This window comes from Chrysemys picta, chromosome 3 (assembly GCF_011386835.1).
Source record: "Chrysemys picta bellii isolate R12L10 chromosome 3, ASM1138683v2, whole genome shotgun sequence".
Taxonomy (NCBI): domain Eukaryota; kingdom Metazoa; phylum Chordata; order Testudines; family Emydidae; genus Chrysemys; species Chrysemys picta.
The window spans coordinates 195,871,463-195,891,253 of NC_088793.1; the positions used below are offsets into that span (position 1 = coordinate 195,871,463).

The following is a 19,791-nucleotide window of genomic DNA, read 5'->3' on the forward strand; positions in this document are numbered from 1 at the left end:
TTAATCCTTTTTATATTTTTTTACTTATATTCCCATATTATTAAGGAAGCAGTGCATTTATTTATGGTCAGAGTAAAGTTGTTCTGTTGTGACAAAATATTCATTTCTTTTTACTTGAGAGTAACTTGCTTATGTTCTTTATAAAATTTGTGATGTCAACTGTTCATTTCCTTGCTTTTAATTGCATGGCTTTTGCAAATGGTGTGACAGGAAAATTGAAACAAAACTGAAACTTTGAAACGAAGTTGTTGGTTTTGGAATTTCCTAAGGTATTTTTTCATCTTTCTCTTATTCCTATTGTGTCAGTAAATGAAGATGCAGGGTTTTTAAAAAAAATTAAATAAAAGGAATGGAATGGTCACCACATTATTAAAGCAGTGAAATGAGTGAGCAAGCTAATAATGGCTGGAAACCAACATCCATGATCTCTTAGTAAGCTGTTGAAAATGGCCCTTTGGATGAGCCAATATTGAAAGCTATCTGATCTGTATATCCTAAAATATCAGCATTTATAAAGCACTTATCACTGTGGAATTGTACCTGAAATTACAAAACCCATGAGCTAGAATGCTACCAAAATCTTTATATGTTTTGAATTTTGTGAAGCAAGGGCACAAGAAACATTAGACACTTCACAATTTTTTTTTAAAAAGGAGCCATTTTCACACACACACACACACACACACACACACACACACACACACACACACACACCTTAGATAGGCATCTCTATTAGTTCTATCTATTTAGTCAGCATGCTAGACTTGTTTTGTGTGATATTAAAACACCAAATAACCATACCATCATTACTTGAAATGTTTTCTGTGTCACACGGATTTTCAACTGTCATTGCCTCTGCAGATAGCTTCCCTTTCCCTTGTGCTTCTCCTAGAAAAATGCCAAAAGGGAGAAAACAACATGTACACTATCTGATTAATGTATAATTCTCAGATTCAATATTGCATTTTTTTGATAATCCACTGATATGCTATTAGCTGTATAGACTCAGATGTTCTGAGTGGTAGCCATTAAAGAAAAGGGCAGGGGATGTAGGGAGAGGACATGGTTTAAAGGAATTGCTCAAAAGTCTATATAGATCTGTGCTCCTTTTTTTAAAGTAGGATTGTTAAAACCACGGCATAATGTGCGATTTTGCCTCCCTGCCATTCTTCTCTGATCATTTTTGAAGAACCCCTTCTGTTCATAAAATGCAGTGTAGGATGGGGACCTAATCATACATTTAATGTTTCTCTATCTAGCAGAGTAAAAATAGATACACTAAGAGTTCATACACACTGAATAGTCATACACAACCTAGAATTGAAATGTACAAAAATGTATTTTATGGCTGGAACTCAACATTTTTATCCCTTCTGCCTCAGGCCTGTCTGGAAGCTCAGATTCACTCTCCTAGCAATATTATAAATGAAAAACATAAACGAATTGCTTATGTTATTCCATTCATGGCTCTTTCCAAATTCTACCAGTTAGTATTGCTGAAAGACCAATTTTTAGTTAATTTCCATTATGGCACTTTGGTATTTGGTGGCAACTATAAAGCTCATCAGACCTACCCTGTGGCTAAGCTACAAGATTTCAAACGATTGGTTGCTAAGCAATTGAGAGAATTTGGTAGTTATCCTGAGATAGCAAAGTGTACCGAGTTTTGAAATATTTCAGAATGGAACACTTTTAAGTGGGAACAATTTATCTCTTCAACAACAGAGACAGAGAAAGAATTCTAGAGTCATATAAACAGCACTCCTCCCCCTTTCGAAAGAAGTCTAGGGAGGTGTTTTTTTTGTATTTATGAGCTTTGAGGTTATATGTTTATTCTGTCCATAGACATGTATGTACCACTAACGTTTCTTCAATGAATTTGCTTTGCCATAGTACCTGCCAGAGACAATGCATTGTGATGGAGATTTTACTCTCCTCTGCAATGCCTGCGGTGACAATGTTAATCTTTTAAGTAGCCTTAATTGCACTATTTATGGCGGTACTGTGAATAAACACAAAAACAACAACCAATGAAGCAGAGAATACAAAACAAGAAAACATAACCAAGAAGCAGCTTGACAGGGATAGACTCAATTAGCCATTTGGATGGGGAAACAGGCAGCATCTAAGTGTCCATGACTGAGCTGTCACCGACTACTTTGGAAGAATCCTTCTTGACTTAAAAACCCTTCAATGAACCATAATTTTAGCACTGCCTCCTCCTTCATAGTTGTGTAAATTAGCCCCCCTCCTAGATGAATGAAATGTCTGTAAACAGCTGTGAGTTTATAGTTTGCATGTCAGTGAAGTCCTGAAGTGACAATTTTGTATGCATGTTAAAACGTCAAGCCTTCTCCTGAGAATTCTGAATAGCAAATAAAGTTTTCCCCTTGAGGTTTGTTATACACCGATGAGCCTAAACTTCCCACGCACTTCACCCATCTCTGTCTTTGACTCTCATGAAGGACAAAACCATGTCATTCTGATGTTGAAGCATACACATATTTTGCCAGGAATTTGTCAAGTGCAAGACTGAAGGTGCACGTTCAAAGTCACTAGCCAATTTCTTCCAACAAAATCAATGTGAAATTTGGATTAGCATGAAAGCACTGTTTGATCAATGAAGATACACTGAATGGTCTTAATAGGGTCTTGCTACATTTTTGAACGGCTCATGGAAAAGGCTACTTAAAAAACAAAAACTCAGAAAAACAATCATTCTGCAGTCAAAGCATCAGGCGGAGATTTCAAATGTTTCCTATTGACACTTCCCCAACATCTGATGTGTGTGTTTGGGATCCCTGCTAAATACCAACACATTCTGACTGACAGTTGATGCTTCATGCATCAGACTTTTCCTCCTTTAAAAGACTGTCTATTAACCAAATAAACTAGACATGATATGACAGGCTATGCCTTGGCTCCCAATTTCTATAACATTTAGAGATATCTAGTTGTGCTGGTATTGTCAGGCACTAAAGACATCTGTGTGAAGTTCACAGGTTCTCTCCCAAGAACTCCCATTAGCTAGCCAGCATGCCTGACTTCACTACACTGAAGAAAGGTTTCTCTGTTTGAATTTCAGAAATTCTCCTGTGTAGCTGGCAGGCATACAGCATTACTGGCAGTGTGCTGGGAAAAAAGATAGAGCTAAATTAAAGGAAATCTTGCTAATTGGGGTCTGGTCCAGCACGGGTGAAACCAGTGGGAGTTGAGGGCATTCAGAACCTCATTGCTGGCACGCTGCATCTTGCAGGATTTGGCCTAGAGAGAGACAGTGGAAAGAGGAGCAATAGTAGCAAATAATATAAAAAAAACCCCACAAGAACTATTTCCCTGTTGTCTCTTTCATCTCCTTATTTCACAACAGAGCTTTCAGGGAGTTTTAGGTCATGCTTTATATTGCCAGTGGTAAAAATCATTGTCAGAAGCAATGTTAGGACCCAGTAGTCCACAGAGGAAAAGGTAAAGGGGAATTCAGAGCCTTTAACACATACAACAATTCTGCTGCAGGACTTGTAAAGTGGCTCTAGTCTCTATCTATTAGATCAGCAAGTTTACCAAAGGACTATGACGCGCTATGTAAATCTTCATTTTGTTCAAACTAACTTGCTAGTATGTGTGTGTGTGAGAGAATGGTAAGCCTTCATTATACTGATATGCCTGTGGAACAGGTATTATTCCAAACTGCTTCTTTCCTGCTGTGCAATAAAACTGAGTGCCACAGAGAAATGAGTCTATTTCACATAAACAGCTGAATCGGATCAAAACAAGAACCACCTCGACAAGCAATTTGTTCCGCAGTTGTTTTTTCCCCCCTTCCCCAGTTTGATTGCTGCTGCTCAGAGCACAAAGGAAAAGGTGTATTGCAGGGCTTCTAGCAGGAGATGAAAGATACTAAAATGGAGGGAGCCTGGGAGATACCACTTTCAATTCCAATTACCATTTCCAATTGTACTACTGACAGACTAGATTATCCTAACTCTTTGTAGGTTGGTTATATTACTAGGAAAGCAGTAAATGAAGTCAGGCATACAGTACAGGAAAGATGCTAGGATGTATGCAAAATGCCTCCAGCCAGCTTTTAAATACATAAGGCAAATGTTTTCTCAGAACTTGGAAAATCCCATAGGTATTCTTTTTAAAATGTTCTCTGTGGTTACAATGTGTCAATAGCTCCAAGCAGCTGCAGTTAAATACAATTATTTCTTTGAACAGATGAAGTACTAAATTCACCTGCAGTTCACTAAATTAAACTGAAGATGTGATGCATGAAGGAGAATACCCATTACTATAGTTTTTACAAGTGTGTGGGTACCGAAAAGAGACACCGAGGCTGATTTTTCATGTTTTCTTGATAATCTAATAATGAAAAGGAGTAAATAGACCTCTTCACCCAAGGTATTGTGACCTATACATAATTTTGCATCTATACACACTGAAGATACTAGGTAACTATATATTCTTACAGACCATTGTATAGTGAAACCCATGAAACTTGTTATTACCAGAAGTCAGTAGCTCAATTAGCTTCTGCTAGGCTGAAAATTAATCAAAGCTTTGCTATACGGATATTGATCAAATCATACATGGAGGAAAATTTACACGGATGCTTTCATATGAAATCAAATCAACTAGGCAAGTGTCATGACAACTGTTCACACACTATGGATTTGATCCAAGGGCCACTGACGTCACTAAGACGATTCCTAATGGATTTTGGATCACTAATTGAAACCTCAATCCTGAAAAGAACTCTATGTAGGTGGACCTTTGCACCCATGCACTGCTCATTAGAGGGTCATGCACTAAGTTTATTAAAGCAAACTTTTTTTTAAATTGCTTATATTATTAAACAAACAATTCCAAGATCAATGCCCCCATTAAAATATCAAAGAAATAACATAATGGCTGCTCCTCCATTATGAGAACTCTGCCGTTCTTCCTGGAGAAACATTTCATACACATTTACTTAACACATGAACATTTCTATTGTTTTTTAAAAATGTCCTGATCCTGTTTAACAATTATCCAAGGCAGATATTCAGAGACATGCTTGCTCCTTCCTCATCAATACTCTCTGCTTACTCGTGTGGGGAAGAAATTGGACCAACTCCTGACATGGCCAGCAATTTAGCATTGTAATCCTGCCCCTCCCAAATTCACACAATGCACACTGGCAGTCCTGGCAATGGATAGGCATTAGGACGTGGGCTTGGGATAGGGCCTGTGTGTTTCAGTGTGTCTCATCCCTCTTTCTTGGATTCTGTCTACTCCTGGAATACGTGGATCGGGTGGCTGTGCAGGTATGGGTCCCAAGGTAATGGTACTTTGAGGAAATTATTTGGAGTCTATTTTGGGAACAAGAGAAAAGATGGCAATAATAGGATGCACAGATTTGAATTTATGAAACCACACTGATTTAAACTGGAAGAGGTTATAATGTTACAAACACAGAATTATGATTTAAATTTGTTCCAAATCAAGTCAAAAAGTCAAAATCTTGAAAATGTTCATGAACCATAAAGAAAAGAGAAATCAGTTCAGGTCCACTGATACATTTTGTTTCAATTTTGATTATTTAAAATTTTATTTTTTACTCTAATTAGCGTAAATTTCTAAAAGAAAAGTTGTTTCAAGCCAAAAAGCCAGACTTTTTCATTTGCTGAATGTTGAAATGGGATGTTTTGATAATTCTGAAACTTTTTTTCCAACATTTTTTTGAGTCAAGAAATTTGTTGGAAACTGACTCTTTGCCACAAAAGATTTCAGTTTTGACTAATTGGGACTTTTCAATGAAAAAATATTTGGTTGAAAATTCCTGACCAGTTCTGATGAACCAGTTAACTAGAGCTGAGTGAACACTGCTTACAATAATCACTTAGATTTCTGAATACATGCGCTACAGCTGTGTTCAATCCCCTTTTTGAGGTCGCTTTGTATAAACATTTCAATTGATAAGTTGTTTCCAGATATATTTGGTGACAGAAACAGCAAATTTTAAACATATTTTGCAGCATACTTGTGGGGAAGTGAATTTGCAATTGGTACTCATGAATTATCAACAAGAACATTGATTCCCATTGATCCCACCAGGCACGAAAAATACACCATGTGACCTGCCTGTCCAATTAAATAGCTCACATTTAACATTCTGAATAGTGTGGTTTAAATCTGGTTCCTCTGACATCAAGGGCAATGGGGCCACGATTTCACCCTGAATATTTGCAAAAAGCACACTTGCTAATGACCGGAGCTGACTGGGAATTTGTTAGCAAAACTCTTATATTTTAAAATGGAAATTCCTAATGCATCAAAAGGACCTGAGGGTCTAGGATGGAATTTCTGGTCAAGGGGAGACACCTACCTCAGAATAGCCAGTTGGTTAGGGTACTCACTTGGCATGGAAGATACTCAGTTTCAAACCCATTTTCTGTCTGATTGAAGCAGTGACTTGAAACAGAGTCTCCAACAACCTAAGTTAGTGGTTTTCAAACTTTTGTACTGGTGACCCCTTTCACATAACAAGCCTCTGAGTGCAGCTACCCTAATAAATTAAAAACACTTTTTAATATATTTAACACCATTATAAATGCTGGAGGCAAAGCAGGGCTTGGGGTGAAGGCTGACAGCTCGTGACCCCCAGGTAATAACCTGGCGACCCCTTAAGGGGTCCTAACCCCCAGTTTGAGAACCCTTTCCCTAAGTACTGGACTATAGAGTCAGTCTCTCTCTGGTCCAATTAATATTTAATAACTCATATAAAGTGGAACAGCTCAAACAGGAAAGATTTAGACTGATTCCATAGTCTGGTGCTTGCCATGGATGTGAGAGATCCAGGTTCAATTTCCTTCTCTGAATCAGGGAGAGCTCAGATTTGAACCTGGGTCTCCCACATTCCAGCTGAGTGCCCTAACTAATTGTCTAGTCCAGCATGAAAATCAAAAGATATCATTAGAGATTTTTAAGAGCAGGTTAGACAAACATCTGTCAGGGATGGTCTAGATAATACTCAGTCCTGCCATAAGTGCAGGGGACTGGACTAGGTAACCTCTCGAGTCCCTTCCAGCCCTATGATTCTATTTGTGTTCTGATGCAGGATTTTTTTTTTTAAATCTCCATTTTTTTCCTGAATTCAGACAGCTCTAGTAATGAGCTACAGACCAAGGTTTCTATCTGTAATTGGATCTACTTAGGTGTTGCAAAAGACACAGAATTATTCACAAAAACGCTCTGACCAATATTTTTGAGTAATGAAAACAGTAATTCTGAGAAAATATATTCTGTTCATGGACATTGGGGAAAAAAAAGATAAAATTCATTATTTATTATGAATTATTTGCCCGGCTCTAGAAATAGCATACCCATTTCAATCCTTGTTGGAAACAGCTTTCAAACCTCAAATTTTCTTTATATAAAAATATGAAATCTGTGTTCTACTTAGTCTGAATGACCCAGTTTCCACTCTACCTATTACATAAAACTTAATATCTCAATGTTAGGTGTAAATGTACTTCTCCTAATTAGGTAGAACACTGAAAAAGGGGGTCTTTATTCTTCTGGCTAAAAGCTAATAGCGCAATTTTTCATCCACAGCCGCAAAAAATAAAAGACAAACTCTTCCGACCCCCCAGCTGCATTGTTTTGTCTGTCAAAAACAATTCCCTTTTTCTTCTTCTTGCAAGTAGGCACAGCTGATTTTTTTCAGTCATTTCACTGTGGCTGTTTGCTAATGTTACTGTCAAACCTTCATGTACTTTGTTTACTGCTTTGTTTTTAGTAGCATTATAAATGCTGCCTTGCTTAGAAATTGAAGCTCTCCATGCCCTGAGAGTGATTTTGCTCAGTTTGACTCATGTTTGATACATCCCTTCCTGGTGACCTACCTTTCTTTGACCAGACCAATAGTATAACTCACAGAAGATTCACGCTACCTACTTCTAAATCATCAACCATAATACTGGTAGTACCCAGAGACTGAGGACATTCCAATACCCTTTTTGTTATCATTTTGAGAAACTCTATGGACAGATACTCTCCCTTACACTCACCAACCATAGATCAGGAAACCACAGCTGAACCAGTGTAAATTTACATATTGCTGCTGAACGCAGCTTCATTAGTGACAAACCTCACCATCTGCTAATCGGGAGCGTTTTACCTTGATCAAAAACTCAGCATTTAGGCATTGCAGGATGAAAAGAAAGGAAAGCATGCAGATTTCAGAGGCGTTTGAACTTGCTGCAACATTAGCTTATCTGTTCCTTCGAAAAAGGCGAGTGCTGTCTCTTGATGCCAGGCTGAGGATGTCACGACTAGTGACATTCACACAGCAGCTCCTTAGTATTGGAACAGAATGTTTACCTTCACCCTCTGGGGTGCTGGCCATGTCATTAGGCTTCCTGTACCTTCACTACAGCAGGCATCATGCCAGCTGTGTGTGTCTATGCTTGTGTGTGTCTGTGCCAGCAGTGTGTGTCTGTGCGTGTGGATCTGTAACACTGCGCTGACATTTATAGAAGGGGTGGCTGCCGCTCCCAAGCACTGTTATGAAATATGGAAATGGCCGGTTTTAAAATGTGACTTTGAAAGTGTCTCAGACTAGCTTCTCCCCCTTCCCTTCCAGTCTTTGATCAAACACCTTCTTGGTAAATCTCATTATGCCTCCCTTCCTCTAAGGTGGTGGCAGTAATGGGAGGGCAATGAGGGCTGTCTCTCATCAATATGCTCCCAGAGGATCCACACAAATTGGGTGATTCTCAGCTCAGTAATGCCCATCAGGAACTCTTTGTACCTTTTGTCTCTCTTTAGCAACAGCATAAATCTATATATACAGCAGGCTCTTAACGAATACAGGGGCATGCAATTTTAAGAAAAGTGCTTTTCAAGTTTTCACTCTAATGGGGTCTTAGCTGCATAAGGGGCTATGGTGGCACCAGCTTCAGTTTTCTTCAATAGTTCTTGATATGAAATCTCTCATCAGAAAAGCACTTTACTGCAGGGAATAACTAAAATGGAGCACTCTGAAGCTTTTGTTACATGCTTAAATTGCTTGGCTATTAACATGACTAAAATGTTGCCTGCTTATATTAAAAATCGTAGAATTAAGACACATTATCTGCCCGGAGGAGTTTTCAATTTAAGGACCCAGTGCTGTAAGCCTTGCTCCTGCAAGTAATCCCTATGATTTCATTGGATTTAATAGAGGGAGGTGACATGGAGAGGATGCAATATGAGCCATTAGAAAGGACATGACCGCGGGAGTCAGGAGACCTTGAATTCTCTTCTGAGCTCTGCCACTGACTTGCTGTGTGACCTTGGGTAAGTCATTTTACTTCTCAGCTTCTGCTTCCCTGAGTGTAAAATGGGGGTGATAATACTTACAGACCACACAGGGGCATTATGAAAATTAATGTTTGTACAAGGAAAGTGATACAAAAGTACTATCATTGTTTCCCTTTCATTTGGTTAGTAAGCTAGACGCAAGCACACAATATGCATTTTCATATGGCTAAATGTAAATGTATACATCTGAGAACAAAGAACGTAGGCTGTGCTTACAGGCCTCTCCTGGCAAGCAGTGACTTTGAAAAAGATTTGGGGTTTGTGGTGGCCAATGAGCTGAACATGAGCTCCCATGGAAAGGCTGTGGCCAATAGGACTAATGTGATCCTCGGATACATAAACAGCAGAATCTCAAGTAGGAATAGAGAGATTATTTTACCTCTGTATTTGGCCCTGGTGTGACTGATGTGGGAGTACCATGTCCATCTCTGGTGTCCATAATTCAAGACGGATGTTCATAAATTGGTGAGAGTTCAGAGAAGAGCCGTGAGAATGATTAAAGGATTAGAAAACATGCCTTATACTGATGGGGTGAGCTCCTTGAGTCTATTTAGCTTAACAAAGAAAAGGATAAGGTGTGACTTGATTACAGTCTGAAAGTACCCACATGGGGAACAACTATTTGATAATGGGCTCTTCAATACAGAAAAGGAAGGTACAACATGATCCAATGGCTAGAAGTTGGACAAATTCAGACTGGGAATAAGTCATAAAATTTTAAGTGATGGTAATTAATCACTGGGACAATTTACTAAGGATTGTGATGGATTCTCCATCACTATCCATTTTAAAATCAAGATAGGATGTTTTTCTAACAGCTGTGTCCTAGGAATTATTTTGGGGAAGTTCTGTGGCTTGTGTTATACAGGAGGTCAGACTACATGATCTCACTGGTCCTTTATAGCCTTGGAATCTATGAATTCCCCCTTTCCCTCATTTTTCTTGCAATTTTTGACCTTTTGCTAGGTTTTCAAAACATTTGGCCAGATCCTAATCCTAAAAGCCAATGAAATCGGACCAAATTACACAAGCTGGGGATCTGGTCCCTTTCAGTTTAAAAACGTATTTTCTTCTTCCAAGACTATATCTACCTATTCTGTTATAAAAATGAGAAACTACCAATGTCAATGTGTGGAACACAGGACATTTATTTTCAAAATGTATCACTTGTTTGTAGTTTGGGATGGGCACAAACCAAGGGGATAATGCAAAAGTGTGTGTTTTTTCTCTCTCGCTCTTCATGGTATGCCAACACCTTGAATACTGCATGTAGTTCTGGTTTCCCCATCACAAAAAAAGATATATCAGAATTGGAAATGGGACATAGAAGGGCAACAGAAATGTTAAGGAGTATGGAACAGTTTCAATACAAGGAAAGATTAAAAAGACCGGGACTGTTCAGCTTAGAAAAAAGATGACAAAGGAGCATTATGATAGAGGTCTATAAAATCATGAATGATGTGGAAAAAGTGAATAGGGAAGTGTTATTTGCCCCTTCACATAACAAAAGAACCAGGGCTTACCCAATTAAATTAACAGCCAGAAGGCTTAAAACAAATATAAGGAAGTACTTCTTCACACAGTGCACATTCAACATGTGGAACTCATTGCCAGGGGATGTTATGAAGGCTAAACATATAATTGGGTTAAAAAAGAATTAGATAAGTTCAAAGAGGATAGTCCCATGAATGGCTATTAGTCAAGCTGGTCAGAGATGGATCCCCATGCTCTGGGTGTCGCTAAACATGTGACTGGATGACAGGAGTTGGGTCACTTGATAATTGCCCTGTTCTGTTAATTCTTTCTAAAGCATCTGGCACTGTCAGAAGATGGATACTGGGCTAGATAGACCATTGGTCTGACCCTGTATGGCCATTCTTATGTTCTAATGTAAAATGAGAACTGGCCTGAAGTTTCGGTCAGACTAGAGTTTGGCTCTGTCTGCAGGTTCCACTTGTTCTCAAAATTTCGGCTGTGTTGAACTCATGTTTGGTGCTTATCATCTCTGGTGCTCCCTCATCTAGAGGGATGCAAAGTAGGTTCTAAGCCATCTTCCTTCCTCCCTTGAGCACTAGGCAGGCCATTGAAGTGGCACAAAGAAGTCCTAATCTGGGCTGAAGACCTAGTTTCTAATTTTGAATTTCTGATGAAGGTAGCCAATAAGTCTAGCAGGCCTTCTGTACTCCACTCTTACCGTGTCTTCAAAACCTGGCATCTCTTTGGAATTTCCTTTAGCTATTTCCCTGAGTGCACAATGTGCCTCAAGAGAACCAAATCCAATCCAGTCATGTATACACTACACTTCCAAGGTGTTTTAGATATTCTTGGATGCAACAACAGGAAAGCTGCAGATAAAGCATATAAAGAGCGGCAGAGAGGCCTTGGGTCTCATAAGTAAGCCAGATGATGCTGACAAAGAGGGCCTTATTATTCCAGAGAGAGAAAATGACCCCTCTGGACTTCTCAAAAGGAACAGCTGTAGGTAGAAAAGAGACAACTGTGTACGCTCTCAGTTCTGTGTAGCTCCCCGAAGAGTGAGCAGTTGAAAGACAGGGAAAACTACAGATACGAGACATCTGGACTTACTGTGACGGGGATTTCATGGGGAGACAGACACTATGGATTGGCTAAGAACTGGAGGAGGGAAAAGTCCTTTCCAAGAGTTGTAAAATTTAGTTAAGTATGTGTACAAGAGTTTGCCGGGGCTCAACCCTCTCCGGGGCGGCGGGGAGCCACACCGGCTCACTACACACCGGTGAGCTTGGGAAATTCGTCTGGCCGTGGGGTCTCCCTCGGCAGCTCTTGCTGTAACCGGAAGAACATGGTAAACCTGGCCCTGCTCAGGGCGGGCAATAATGCTATGTCAGGATCTTAGGCCCTCAGTCAGGACTGAGCAACAAACGAGTACAAGGTATTAAGCCCAGGCCCTAGGTCAGGGCGGGGCAACAAACACTGAGTCAGGAGCTCAGGCCCTCAGTCAGGGCTGAGCAACAATAGTAGGCCCCAAGCCTCAAAAGGCCTGGGAGAGGAGAAGACTGCCACCCACGGGTTGGGTGGCGGGGGGACGCAGGCTCTCCCACTCCACTGCATCCCAGCCTGGGGTCCTAGCAGCAGCAGAAGACCCGCTGCTGTCAGTGGGGATCCTGGCCGCAACACACTGACATGGGCTCTGGCAGTGCTGCAGCCAGACTGGGTCGGCTGCCCCCGGGCTCCTTCCACACTCCGCCTCGGGGCCTACCTGGGTCCTGGTGTTGGCCTCTGGGGGATCCAGGATCATGGGTTCGTCAGGGCAGGGATTGATCGGCAGGCCCGGCGGCTCCTCCGGATAGCGGGCGTAGGGCAGGCCTGGCCAGTCCTGGCGGCCGTCTTGGGCCCCGGGGTCTTCCCAGTCACGAGCTAGGCTGGAGACGTCTGATCTCTCCAGCGGCTGGGGCCTGACTGAGCTGTGAGGGCCAGCTTTTATACTTCCGGGTCACCGCCTGACCTCTGAGGGGCGGGCTCAGAGCTCCCTAGCTCCACCCACTCCGACCTCTGGATGGGCTCTTCCCCCTCCGGGGCGGCGGGGAGCCACACCACCTCACTACAGTATAGGATAAAACTTTTGAGATTCATCCACCACTGCTTATACCAAGGCACAATGGAGAAGCTAGGCATGCAGGTACCAGTTATAATTAGAGCTCCATGTCTGTTACAGAGGTCGCAGAAGTCATGGATTCATGACTGTCCCGGGGGTGGTGGGAGCAGCGGTGGGAGCAGCGGTGGGTGGGCAGCCCTGCGGGTGGCTGGAACAGCTGCTGCTCGGTGGCCCCCGGCAGCTGGCCTTGGTGACCCCAAGCAGCTGGTGCCCTGGCCTCAGGACTCCCCTCCCCGAGCAGCAGCCCCCCAAAGCAGTGGCCCTCCTAGCTAAGATTTAGTCAGGGGTATTTATAGTACAAGTCACGGACAGGTCACAGGCCATGAATTTTTGTTTATTACCCGGGACCTGCCCATGACTTTTACTAAAAATACCCATGACTAAATCGTAGCCTAAGTTATAATGCAAAAGGTGGACTGTGCCTGAATTATTGGACAGAAGAGGCAGGGCTGCTTGGCATTATGACTGCAACAGTACATTTCTGGGGTCACTGCTTTCAGTGAGAGATTATGGCTGAGTCAAATAATATTGGAAAACATTCAGCTGGATTCCTTGTTAAGGGAACGATTGCTGGGTACAATGAGCTTAAAATAACAGCAAAAGCAGCAAAAGGAGGAAGATAAATAGGGAAGATATATAGTTTAGGGGGAAGGATAGTAACAGAAATTAATAATGTATGTGCTATGATGAGAAACATGATTATTGTTTATCATTACAGAAATACCAAGACTAAACTTTGCAAATTCAAAGAGAATAAAATAATGTAATCCAGGAAGCAGAAGAAGCTCAAGGTAGAACATAAAGAGCTATAAATATATGTGACCTTTCAAGTACACTGTAGTTTTACATTTTTTTTTATACAAGACTATAGAAGACAGCATGTAAAAGTCAAATAGAGAAACCTTAATAAGAACCTGAATAATCAGAACTAGAATGCAGGAAACACCAGGTTGAAATGTCTTTGTATTTAAACTTGATATTACCAGTTAACAGGTCTTCTGTGAATGTGTATATATAGCAAGGCTGTTTCCATCCCAATGACTAGTCAGATACAGTATAAAGCACTCTGTTTTAAGTCTGTAACTATGTTGCATTTACACAGCCAGTGTGGGCAGGGTGTGACATTCTCTTGCTTTAAAAGGAGCAGTGACTGACTTACAGAGAAGCAAGAATTCCATATGTTCAGTAATGTTTTGGTATTAAAAAAAAAAGATCAGTGAACATTCTGCACCTTTTTAGAAGAGGACTTTCCTCCATCCTAATCGACCCCATATCTTTAAATTCTTTTTTAGCTTTATTAGTTTATGCACAGCAGCTGGTAAACACTGATCTGTTCTAAATCGGCTCACAGGAATTGTGCTGTTATGATCCTTATTCTGCAGTTGGATCCTTTCAAGAGTAAATGTCTACCTTTGCACATCTGACTGCAGGACTGGAGCTACTCAGAATATAATATTTTTAAAAGTAGAGAAAAGTCCATAGAGCATATGGGATAGTTTTTAAAAATATACATGTTCAAGGGCAGTACTGGAATGCTTTATAAATAAAATGTCGGGGTTCATTTTCTTTTCTATCATGAAGTGTGTAGAATTTCTCAATGATAAAAGATGGAGCATATGAAGAAAAATTTTCCTTCTCCTTTGATGAAACTTTAAATGAGCTGTACAGAAAAAAACAGTCTCTGAATTTTGGCTTCTGGACATTTGAGCTGCTTTCACAAACATGATATTTTGCCTGCTGATTTCTGCTCCAGAGGCTTCCTTCAACAGAGCAGGGACTGAACAAATACTAGTTAGCCTTAGAGGAAGATGGAAAGCATGCACACCTGTCGTTAGAGCATTCTATACGTAACAGCTGCAGCTGTAGCTTAATGATATAAGAAACAAACTTCTGAGCCAACCAAACTGATTAAGATCTCTCCCAAAAATCAATATCGAAGTTCAAGAATAGCTATAAACACCTGACACTGTGTGTTCTGCTCTAATTAAGGGCTCCAGGCCAACTCATAAGCTGTGTGTAATACCAACCACCACTAAACTTAAGAGTCAGTCAGCACTTTCCTGTTCAACCCTCATTTTCAGGGATTTATTTATTACCCAGTCAGAAAAATTCACATTCAGAAGAAACCTATTAAGCTAAATGTTTACTTCTACAGTGTTTTCTTTTCAACCAGAGGATTATTGTACATTCAGAGAAAATACTTTATACTAAATTCAGCCTGATAAATGAACCAACAGTCTATGCCTAATTTGCATACACAACACTTGCAAGTTGCACACAAGATGGGTAGATTGTGACTCGGACTCAGTGTATGCTCAGGGAGGGAAAGGGTAGAAGAATCCCTCTATAACCTCTATCCTGCCCCGCTTTGGAGTAGGTGGGCGAGGAATGGGCTGGAAGAGGTTAGTAATTATGGAGTGTCGGTTTCAACCTGACCAGCACAGCTAAACCAATGCAGATGGCGCTATAATTTTCTGCTGGCCTATACCAGCAACAAATTACGACATCCTTTCACTGACCCAGAGTGGGGGTGGGGAGAAATCCTGCCCCTCAAGGGTGTCTTTAAATCATAATGCATCCTGGACTTATTCCTGGAATGGTCCACTTTATATACTGTCCTTTACTCAGCGCAGTGCCTAAAAGTAATTTAATTACAAAGTATGTACATCCCCCTCTCTAATGGAAGCATAAAGTGTGTATTCATATTATTGTAAGGCATAACAGAAAAGAGAACTTTAATGGAAACCACTCAGATGAGTAAAGTTACACACTTGCGCAAGTGTTTGCAGAATCAGTGCCTAAGAGTTTATGAATTCTGAATTAAATCATCACATAACGGAATGGCTTTGGTTGGTATTTCCAGGCAAGGCTGGAGATCAGATTCATAAGGTAGGCAAACTGGTGACATTTATTTGCCATACTCGAAGGAGAAGATTTTAGAGCAAAATTCAAGATTCACAGTGCTGACCAGAAAAGAGATGAGAATTTTGCCCTTGGTGAAGCTGCTGGAAATCCAATATGGCAAGACAGGGAAAACTAAGACTCCATATGAAAAAGTCACATGCCTGCTTTTTGTCTTGAAAAGAGCTACTCAGCAATGTTTTCTAAAAATGTAAATGTTCTTTCTGCCTCACAATGGGAAGTTAAACTAATATGCATGTCAGGGTTTGAAATAAATGTGCTGTGCCACTGTTATTCTTTGATTTTCCTTCCTTTTATATCAGCTCTCAGTAAGAGTTCCATAAAGACACGACTGCAGTCCTGAAGACTTTTTCAAACTTTCTCCTTTGGTTTGTAATTTCTGGGCTCTAATGAGTATCAGTATTTGTATCCAGGGAAAGTTACACCATAGACGGGAAATTCTAATTATTCATATTACAGGCAAGAAGTTCATGAAATGATAATCATCCTTTATTTCATATTGCTGGAGGTTTTTTTCCCCACTGACCATAGTTTGCAAAACAATGATGGCCAGGCTCAACTATTGATCTATCTTGGTCTAAAGTTTTAATTTTTTTCTTTTATATTAAATATTACCTTCTTTGGGACTCCCCTCCACCACTTTAGTTTCTTGCTTTCTTCTAGGCTCTAAACCAGTGGTTCTCAAACTGTGGATCGGGACCCAAAAGTGGGTCGAGACCCCATTTTAATGGGGTCGCCAGGGCTGGCTTAGACTTGCTGGGGCACAGGGTCGAAGCCCGAGCCCCATCACCTGGGGCCCAAGCCCCACTGCCCAGGGCCCAAGCCTTAGATCCTTAGCTCTGGGCGGTAGGGCTCAGGTTATAGACCCTTTTCCTGGCCTGAAGCCCTTGGGCGGCGGAGCTCGGGTGGGTTCAGGCTTCAGTCCCCCATCCTGGGGTTGTGTAGTAGTTTTTGTTGTCAGAAAGGGGTCGCGGTGCAATGAAGTTTGAGAACCCCTGCTCTAAACCAAAGCCTATCTCACTGCTGCTTTGCCTTCCTGCAATTGTTCTATCAGCAATGGGGAGACATCTCTTTGCATCTACAGAAAGAGATTCAGCAGGAGGACGACAGGAATCAAAACAGGAGGGATTTTTTGCAAGTAACCTGGAAGGCTAGAGACAAGTCTCCCCTGGCACCCTAAAAGTAGGGTGAGCAATCAGCAAGTGTGAAAAATCGGGACAGAGGGTGGGGGGTAATAGGAGCCTATATAAGAAAAAGACCCAAAAATCGGGACCGTCCCTATAAAATCGGGACATCTGGTCACCCTACCTAAAAGGTCTGCTTGCTTGGGGAAGATCAGGTACAATCTACTGTGCACACCTCTCCTCAAAAGACCACAGGCAAGTCTGATGTGCTACGGAGAAGCAAAACCCAGCATGGTAGAGTTTCACAGGCCAGTTTCACCAGCTCAGAAACCTTCCGCCATGAGGCTGATCTCGCAGTGCCTCTGGAGAGCTTCTCCCCACTCACTAGAATTGCTGTTGGTCTTACGGGGGGGGGGAGGAGGGGATGCAAATGTTGGTTTTTGGCCCTTTAGGTAGGAAGATCTCTGTGAGGTTCGGTAGCTTTGTTCCCAGCCACACCAAACTGCTGCAGGTGTTTGTTCCAGATGTCCACAGAGGTTCTTTGCTGATAAAGAACTTTCTGTGGCTGATGGGCTGTCCGATGACATCACAGAACAAGGGAGAGGAGGGCTCATTTTAGAATTCGGACAATGATGAAAATTTAGCACAGACCCCATAGAAAGTAACATTTAAAATAGAAATTGCTGTTGCAAAGCCAAGATTCGTCTGACTAGGCCTGATCACTGCTGTTTGACAAAATGAGCTTCAGTGAATAGCAGCCAAGCGTCATGCTGTTAAACTAAAGTGGAACTTCTGCTGAACTCTCTTGCCTTCAGCCTGTATTTTTACAGATTCCTCAATGCTCGTAACATTTCAGGGGCACCACAAAGAAATTGGAAGCCAAGAACACAAACCTTAGAAAAAACAGCCTCAAACTGTCGGCAAGAAAAATGAAACCTGCAGGTTCTGGCTTTATGTAACTCTTAAAATAGAATAAAAATAGATGAAGATTCTTCCTTTCGCCATTGGAGAGCATGTTCCTTCTTCCCATGAAAGACTACTTTATCACACAGACTTTTCCAGAAGCCAGCAGACCGAGGTCAAGCTTTTCAAAAATAGGTGCCTAAAGTTAGGATTCTAAATTCTTTTTTTGGTGCCCCTGATTTTCAAAAGGGCTGAGCACCCGGCAGTTCCCACCGACTTCAAAAAGTCTGGCTTCAAAGAGAGCTGTTGGTTGCTTAGCATTTTAAAACAGCTGGTCACTTATATAGGAACTTAAATGTGGATATGAAAATCATGGCTCAAGTGACAGTCCTTTTAAAATTACACTGCTGTACTACTGAAACAGAGCCTAAAACTGTAAGTGGTGGTCAGTGAACTCAAGGAACATGTTACTCTGACCAAAGCAAACAAATTAAAAAATCTCCGTGCAAACATTGGCTTTTGCTTTCTCTGAACCAAATATAATTTAGAGAGCTCCACATGAGATGTTAAAGAAAGGTTGACCAATAAAACCAGAGTCCCCATCACGTAAGCTGTCAGCGTCTTGGGCTCAGCAAGATGACTGTAATTTTTGTTGAATAAAATCTGCAATGTTTCCTGAAATCTCCTGCTGGCCTGAATTATTAATAGGTTGACAAGATTCTGGACCATGTGAGGTCCCAGTCCTGACCAGGGTCAGCTGGCATAGGGCTGCTGGGTTTGTGAGATACTTAGAAATGCCACCTGTAATTTTTAATCAGTGAACTATGAGGCCAAACGCAGTAGTGTTTGGCACTTCTATAGTGCCGCCCACACACCTGTGGATTGTCAGCAGGGCTTCAACCGAGGACCTTCAGCACCAAATTCCTGACCTCTACCAAATGAGCTAGAAGAGTATCTCTATTAACTAGAGGCAATAGCAGGCTTCTATCCCACTAGAGGATGAGGCGTGCACTTAAAGGCAAGTTACACTTCCTCAGGCTACACTCCTTGCTAAAGAAGGACTGCAGAGTTTGGACCAGATTTCATGATTTATGTATAAAAAGGGCTTCTTATCTTGTGTCCTTGCAGACAAGCAGAATGCCTGAAGTTTTCCTTTAACATATATTTCCACTACACAAGGTTTAAAAAGACCAGCCTGAAAAAGTGACTCCACCCAACTGGTAGCAATGTCTTTTTCAGATTACCCATACTAGCAGTTCACCTCAACTACTAAGGAGCCACCAATGGCACATGGAGCCTAGGTCAGAATTAGCCTCTAACGGATCTAGTCGTACATTAATTCTCCTCGTCAAGGTCAGAAAGAACTTGCAAGTCAGTGTGAGGATTGTCATTTTCCATAGAGTCTCCCCAAATCCTTTAGCATCTTTTACTGCCATGGGAACTACAACAGCTTTCCAAAGACTGCAAAGATTGCTAATCTCTTGGTGCAAGTGACTTCAGCCTTAGCAGACATTTCCCCAGGGTCACAGATAAAACTGAAGGATTCAGCCATAAAGGATTAGGAGTGATTTCACCTAGAATTAAGGCACTGGTCTCAAACCATGCTTACTGTATGTACAGCTCTGCCAATAGCGGATTTTAGTTTCAGTCTTACAATCAAAGTTTATTAGTGTTTGGTTTGATTTTTTATTATTATTATCTCTTGAGTTCTTTTATAGGTTTAAAACTCTATGCAATTTGTGATGCTGTTTACAGTTTCCATTTTTCTGCCCTACACAGCTTTAAAATAAAAACGACAAAGAACATAAAGAAACTCAACAATGAACTTCCCTCCAATAACTATATACATTGCATGTATACAGT

The 19,791-nt window shown here is 41.1% G+C and overlaps 1 protein-coding gene across 15 annotated transcripts in view; it reads right to left on the minus strand.

Moving 5' to 3' along the window:
* The window catches only part of MACROD2 (mono-ADP ribosylhydrolase 2), a 1,307,214-nt gene that overhangs the window by 11,639 nt on the left and 1,275,784 nt on the right, over window positions 1-19,791 (minus strand). For all 15 annotated transcript variants that reach the window (XM_042847036.2, XM_042847039.2, XM_042847056.2 and 12 more), the window contains one exon: window positions 802-888. In XM_042847036.2, the coding sequence (XP_042702970.2) occupies window positions 802-888 (87 nt within the window). The remainder of the gene's footprint in view (window positions 1-801; window positions 889-19,791) is intronic.